Here is a 7,474-nt window from a genome sequence, read left to right as displayed (position 1 = left end):
ATAGGCGATGAGAGCGAAAACTATGCTTTGAATGTATTGGAAGGATTTTCGGGCGATGCGGGCGATTCAATGATCACGCAAAAGGGGCAGAAATTTACTACTAAAGATCGTGATAATGATAAGCATACATCGTATAATTGTGCTGTCACCTTTAAGGGCGCTTGGTGGTACAATCGTTGTCACGATAGGTGAGTGTGTGAGAAATATACTTCTAACTATGTACATATGTATATATGTATCTGCACTACATATAAGTTATAAATTTCCTTTTTCACCAGTAATCTGAATGGACGATATTTATTCGGTGAATACTCTTACTTTGAAGAGGCCGAGGGGATCGATTGGTACACCTGGCATGGTCACGAATATTCGTTGAAGTACGTGCATATGGCTATCAGACCGAAGAACAGCTGAAGGCAATGTCTTTTTTTCCAAAAATTATTGTATGCAGATCATACTTAATATACTAAATACCTCTATATGTACATATGTATGTAATGACAATAAAAAAAGTATTTCATATTAAATGTTTTCGCTGGCGTTAAATTTTATTGAGTACTAGCTGTACCCTGCCATGCTTTGCTGTGGCATATTCCTGTTACATGAATGATAAATTATTAACGAGACAAAGCATACGTTTCGTATGAGTTTGATTTTGTAATAAGTACTTGTGTGCACAAAATATTTGTCGTTTTCCTATTCTCTGCATATATATCAAGGATATCTGGTTTGCCGACACGGGAACACGCAACATCTGAGAAGCAATTCGCATCTAAATCTAAACCACCCTTTTCCAAAGGTTGGCCTTGAGCATTATGGATTGTGATTCCGAATGAGAATCGAATTGGAAATTGCAATTTTTTAAATTGAAATGGTGTATCGGTCAAAAATAGCTCGTTCACTGAGCCAATCGTAATTCCTATAATTAATTCTCTTAATTAAGAAACATTCTTTCGATCAGTTCTCCTTTCGATGTTTCTAAGTTACGAAAATTAGCAGGCAATAAAATTCGCCTTAATTTCTCTCCGTTTCCAATGTCCAGTTGTTGTCGCGAGAATACCTCGGCTGCAGTGTATGTACATATGTTCCTCTTGCCACACTGTTGACTATTTCAGGCAAGCATTTATCTTGCCCGCTAGTGTAAATCGAGAAACTACAGACACTGTTTAGGTAAAACCTCCTGCGAGCAATATCAATGCATTCCCGAATGGTTGAACATTTCCAAGCAAATCGATCAAGAACCTCAAGCGGTTTTATGTGCCATGGTGCACACATCCCAAACAATGCGTTTAAATTTTTGTAATACTTTTTCTATACCGGATGTTCTGGAAATATTGCATGTGGGAGTTTCGATGATTTATATATATGTTCAATTGCAGCTTAAGAGCTGAATTAGCAATGTTTCCACCTGGTTATGTAATTTTTTGATCGAACCGTTGGCGCATCCAAGAAGAAAATCCCCCAACTCTGTAATTTATTATTTGCATCTTCTTATTTGGCGCTGTAACCACATAAGCGATTTTGGCCGAGTTCCTATTCGAGCGACATCGCCAAGCCATCGGAGCCGCTGTATTTTCATTCGCAGAACTAAGTACATACATTTCGTTGTAAATCTCATACAACTCATCGTTCGATCGTCTACGGTACTCCCCGTCGCCAACGCGTAAATCTTCCGTAAGATCTTTCTCTCGAGTACTCGAAGGGCCGCCTCATCGAACAGACTTCGCAATTTTTGTCACCGATGATGTCAATGTCATGTCAGAAATTACACGCCCTTGTAAAAAGTTGTTCCTGTGTGATTCACTTCTGCAGCTCTTATTATCTCAATATTTGCATAATGTGATCGTAAATGCCCTTCTGCTTTCGCTTTAATTTGGGAATCTTTGATTGGGTCTATAATAGGAGCTGACAATAGTTATAATAATCATCAGGGAACGGATTTTTGGGTCCTAAAAACCAATAAAAAAGGCAAAATAAAATAACGAAATAGGCAGGAAAATAAGGCACTAAAAAAGATAAATATCGAAAAATAATCAAAAAATACATTTATTTTAGAAATGTTTATCTAACAAGTAAAAAGAGAAAAGCTATGAACTACCCTGCAAACCAAAGTTCCCGAAATCTTAACGAAATCTTTAGGAGTATCTGATTTCTGTAACGATTTTTTCCGAATCTTCAAAGAAAATTATATGAAGTGGTTGACACGAACTCGTAAAGAAATTTCTGTACGAAAAATAAAGAAAATTTTGAAAAAAGTCTGCAAGAAATTCTTCACATAGCAGCATTATTTTCATTTCTTTACCGATTTTCTTCCGAAATTTCGGAAAAGAATGGAAGTGTGCGTAATTTATTTCATTTTAGAAAATTCGGCAAAAAGTCGGATGGGATCTTTCCGAATTCTTTAAAATTTCTTTACGATTCAGAATACTCTGATAAAATGGTTTGCAGGGTAGTTACATTATATGTATCAAAAATTTGTTCTTTGAATCTTTGACTGTTTTATCCTTTCGAGTTTCTAACTCATAAAACTTTAATCTGTATACATAGTTGTAGTAACATTGAACCACAAGATGCATTTTGAAGTTTTCTGGCAGCATTTTCATTCGATTTTCGCGAAGAAATGCCTTGAAAATACTAAACGTGCGCTCGACGTGAGTTGATACAAGCGGCGTCCAATTTAATTATGGAACGTTTAAAACTTTCATATTATCAGGAATAAGGGCTTTTTCCTTGCCCTTTACAATTAAAGGTAGAAAGGCAATCGTCTTAAAAAAGGCAAAAACAAAAGCAACATGGAATGTGTATACGTATGTGGAATCAGTCATGGACATTCTTAATCGAATATACTCTGTCTCTTTAGCAGAAAGAAAGGCGATTTCCATAAAATCCTTTGCCTGATAATGTCTTTTACTAAAATTTCAATCAAAATCAAAAGTTATCAAACCAAATTCTATGGGACTGAGAAATATTATTTTATACTTTTTAGTCCATTTATAAAGGCGTGGTATATAAACAAGTTTATTTTTTTTTATTTTATTTATTTCATTTTAATTCATTCGATGCTTCGAAAATATCGGTTTTTATATCAGATCGAAAAAACATCCCTAAGGCAAATATGGTGCCACACACGGAGTGCTGCCAAATTAGTCAGAAAGAAAAAATTTGCAGTGTTGCTTTTTTGCAAATAAAGATGATTTTTTTTTCTAGAAAAAGTCGATTTTATCTGAATTTTAGGACCACAGAGATCGATTTCAAAAATTCGCCATTTTTCCATTATCGAATTAGAATACGGCGGCTATGCTGGCTTGGTTATGTCGTGCGAACGGACAGAAACACTCCAGCTTTGAAAGTATTCTACGCGGATCGTGATGCTGGAAACAGAGGAAGAGGAATGTCTCTTCTGCCTTGACAGTTTATGCTGCCAAAGCAAAAACAAAATACATGTAAATTTTGGTTTTTGTACTCCTGCTATCACCTTATATTAATTCGCCTTGACAAATGCATAGAAAATTTTGACAATCGCAATGATTGTTGATGTGTGTAATTTTCCGTTAAGTAAATTTAAGTTAAGCTAAGTTAAATTGATGAGTTTCAATCAACGATGGTAGATGTGTCCTTAAAATATTAATTTCACTTCAATTTGTAATATTTTATTCCGCATAAATCTGCGGTTATCAAAAATGTATTGCTGTCAAAAAATATTTAATTTCACAAAGCAGATTGGCAAAACTGTCTCACCGTAGTAAAAATATTATTCCACAGCTTTCCCCATATAAATTTGTTACCGATTCACACATGCCCAATAAAAAAAAAATATCTACTCTGTGTCTTCTGAAAACAGAGCACAGGCATTGCAATCACAGAACAAAATATGATTGATTTTTATTACGGAGATTAAGAAAACTTCACAGAAATAATATACACTGCCGGAACAAAGTATTGGCACAGCAAGTTTTTCACAATTTATGCAACAATTTTCATTCTAATATTTTTCCGCTAAGTTCGTATAAAATTATAGTTCATTCTACAATAAAAGACATAACAATATAATTCCTAAACTTTGTGCAAAACTCGCGAAAATTCAGCAAATTTTCATGAAAGTTTTCAACTTTTTAATTAGATTTTGTAGAATTTTTTTCAGTATGCAGATTTATAGCCCAATCAATTTTATTTATATAAGGTGCAAGTTTTAAGTAGCTAGGAATAACTGTGGATTTTTGGCAATTTTTTTCACGCAGTCTCTTCCATACAAAATATATTTTTCCAAAATACTTTATATGGAAAAAATGCAACACACCGTAAAAAAAAATATCTAAAACAATCAACGCGATTTTTGACTAATGTGCCAATACTTTCTTCCGGCAGTGTACATATGTACATACATACATACATATTTTTATATGTACACTAGCCAATGCCCGCTTGCTTCGCGGCGCCTGATCAGATCTTTTGCGTTGGCCAATACAAAAATACCGTGTAAAATCAAAGCGGTAAACATTTTCAGTATAAATTCAAACGACTAAAGAACAGAATTCTCCTCACACATAGGCCAAGAATAGGAGCGCTGTGATACCATATGGAATACTAATCCCTTTCGATGTAATGCGTTTTACCTATGGTCTTATTTCCACCTGTGAGATCTCTGCCAAGCGTGCGTAATATTCTTCAGCATTGGTCCGATGTACCATGTAAGTCAATAAAAGTCCTTATAAGGAAACTCAAGAGCCCAGATGAGCATTTTCAATTATAGGAGGATAGGCTAAAGGAGTCGTGTGATCTCTTGAATATCATTTAAATGATGCTATTGATAAACCTACCGTGTTCATTCTTGGACGGATGTGGTCGAATCTTTCCTTGTCAATTTGCCACTTTTACAATTCGTCTTAGTATTTATGAACTGGTTTCTTTGAGTCTTGCTCCTGCAATAACGGCCGCCCCGAGCAATTTCGTCAATCGGAGGTAGATGCATGATCGCATTTAGGGTGTATGAGTGCGTCAGACAAAGGTGCGCTTACACAATGTTGCTGCCTTTATATGCATACTTGCATCATGCATCCTTGATTTAGCCATCTGAAAAGTTAATTCGTCTAAGAAAAATATAGGGCCAAAGCAGACCAAACCCCGTGTGGGTTTTTATATAATTCGGCTGCAGCGCCATCCATTGGGTCCCTTTTCTGCAAACCCATTGATTGTCATGAAATGAATACGCATTGTGATTTTCAATCAGATTTTATAAAAAATACAAATTTTCTAAATACCTAAACTCCAGGTGGTAAATTTTTAAGAAACGAATTTTTCATCTAACAGGTAGCTCACGGTAGCGAATTTGAACGAAATCGCGTAATAAATACGACTTTTTCTAGTAGCCTATACTAGGACCATCCGACAATTTGTGCGATCATCCCCCACCGCCCTTCCCCTTCCCCTGACGTCAGGATTTCTTTTTTAAGGACAAACAAAAATTCCCGATAGGTGGCGTAGGAGTCGAAATATATGTTTCATATTTAAACTATAAGTTTGTATGACAATATCAAGGCGCACGCTGGAAATCGGAGGAGAAGTTAGGCCAATTTCTAATATACTGTATAAGCGCCAATTAATTATTATTAAATATTATTATTATTATTAAAAGCTTGTATTAAAAAATTTTATTTTTCATTACAGTGAATATACTTCATGTATACTTCATTAAATGTTGTTATTCAAGTATTTATGTAAGTTAACAAGAAGATGTAACTACATCAGTAATTATGTTCGCTTAAGTACCCGCATCGAGGTACTTAAGCGGGTTCTTTTAAGTACCCAACCCGCCTAAGTACCTCAAAAAGCAGACACTTTTCGTGAGGTACTTAAGCGGGTTTTACTGTACTTGTTTTGCGTAGATTTGCGTAGTTTAGTGATCGAGCTTCCTAAGAAAGTTTTAGATGGCAGTGGCGTATTTGCCTTGTTTTTATCAGTATTGTTATTTCGCTATAAGTAAATTCGCAAGCGGGTTCGCAAGAAAAAACAAATTCAACTTTTTATTCTTTACATTTTGGTTGTTAGTTATTTTTGTGTGCCGCAAACGTGATGATACAAAAGTCTTAATACGAAAGCATTTGCATTCGTGCATATATACGCTTTTAACAATAATTTAAAACACAAGACCCCTCCGGTCCATGAACTTAAAAGGTTCAAGTGAATTACATGCCGTTGAAGGTACTTTCTCTGAGTTTGCACTGGAAGCAGAGCTGATAATATTTTTTCTTGGGAATTCGCGGCAAAACTAAGATAGATGTTTGCATATGGTAAAGTCAATATACATATGATTACAAAAATGCAATACTGTCACCGGGACTATTTAAACAGCAACGGGTTTGAAATGCTTTCATTCACAAATCGTCAACTACAAATCACATCATGTGGCTACGCTTTGTGTTCTTGACCGCTGCGCTCCTGCATCTCTCCGGATTGTCTAGTGCATTTACGACTGGCATGCAAGGATGGGGAAATGTCATAGAAGTAAGCAACGAAGGCGCAATGAACGTAAGTACCGTTGAGTGTAAAAATATTTTAATGCAAGAAAAGGCTTAAAGTAAGTCAATCCTGTAGAAATTTTTATGTGGTGTCAATTACGAAAATTGCTATGGACAAAAGTTGAGCACAGAGGTCTCGGTGAGCAACGACAAAATTTATAAGTTGGAAGTCTACGAAATTAAGTAAGTGCATTTTTCAATATTATGTACCTGAAGATCATTTGTTCAGTTTTGCTTATTTCCACACAGGCCACCGGCGACCCTTAAGGAACTTCTTGATGAACAAAATAATTTAGTAGCAGCTATGCGCAGCCTGGATGACCAAGTGCAGGCACAAGATGCCGACATGCGCAACGACTTGGAAGCAGTTGAGTATAAATTACGGGAACAAAATATTGATATTTCAGAGATCAAGCAGGATGGAAGGTCCTTGAGATCAGAGATAAAAGAAAAGTGAGTTGCTTATTCGAATACGTATTTTATAGGAGTTTTCAAACTCATTCCTATTTCTTTAATTTGTATATGTGCACATATTTATATCTCAGTTTGGGTCAGCAAAAAACTGCATTACTTAAAATACTCAATACCAAACTTACGCGACTACGCCAGAAAATCGGTAAACCTGCTACCGAAGACCCAAATGCCGGTTTACCAGCCAGCTGCGCTGAAGCTTTTGAAAAATACGATAGCCCGGAAAGCGGTATCTTCACGCTGTACTTGCCCGATTTTGACCTGCCACCCTTCGAGGTTTACTGTCTAGCAGATCCGAATGGCGGTCCTGCTTGGACTGTGGTGCAACGCCGCACAGATGGCACTGAGGATTTTTATCGCAACTGGGATGATTATGTTGCAGGATTTGGTGACAAGGAAAATGAGTTTTTCATTGGATTGGAAAAATTGTATGCGCTCACAAATGATCAGCCTAACGAGTTGTGGATAAAATTGGAAGACTTTGAGGA

The 7,474-nt window shown here is 36.1% G+C and overlaps 2 protein-coding genes across 3 annotated transcripts in view; both read left to right on the top strand.

Annotated features, from left to right (window-relative positions):
- The window catches only part of LOC108368470 (ficolin-2-like), a 2,280-nt gene extending 1,721 nt beyond the window's left edge, over positions 1-559 (top strand). The window contains exons 5-6 of one of the 2 annotated variants that reach the window (XM_017623317.1): positions 5-188; positions 279-559. In XM_017623317.1, coding sequence (XP_017478806.1) covers positions 5-188; positions 279-414 — 320 coding nt within the window. In that variant the 3' untranslated portion in view covers positions 415-559. The remainder of the gene's footprint in view (positions 1-4; positions 189-278) is intronic. The other variant, XM_017623318.1, reaches the window with a different exon arrangement.
- Positions 560-6,374: 5,815 nt separating this feature from the next.
- The window catches only part of LOC108368469 (ficolin-2-like), a 3,181-nt gene continuing 2,081 nt past the window's right edge, over positions 6,375-7,474 (top strand). The window contains exons 1-4 of the mRNA XM_017623316.1: positions 6,375-6,525; positions 6,592-6,698; positions 6,765-6,968; positions 7,061-7,466. Of these exons, the coding sequence (XP_017478805.1) occupies positions 6,400-6,525; positions 6,592-6,698; positions 6,765-6,968; positions 7,061-7,466 (843 nt within the window). The 5' untranslated portion in view covers positions 6,375-6,399. The remainder of the gene's footprint in view (positions 6,526-6,591; positions 6,699-6,764; positions 6,969-7,060; positions 7,467-7,474) is intronic.

Source organism: Rhagoletis zephyria, unplaced genomic scaffold (assembly GCF_001687245.7).
Source record: "Rhagoletis zephyria isolate East Lansing unplaced genomic scaffold, Rhagoletis_zephyria_1.1 Rzeph_scaffold_03137, whole genome shotgun sequence".
Taxonomy (NCBI): domain Eukaryota; kingdom Metazoa; phylum Arthropoda; class Insecta; order Diptera; family Tephritidae; genus Rhagoletis; species Rhagoletis zephyria.
This window is presented reverse-complemented; position numbering and strand designations above follow the sequence as displayed.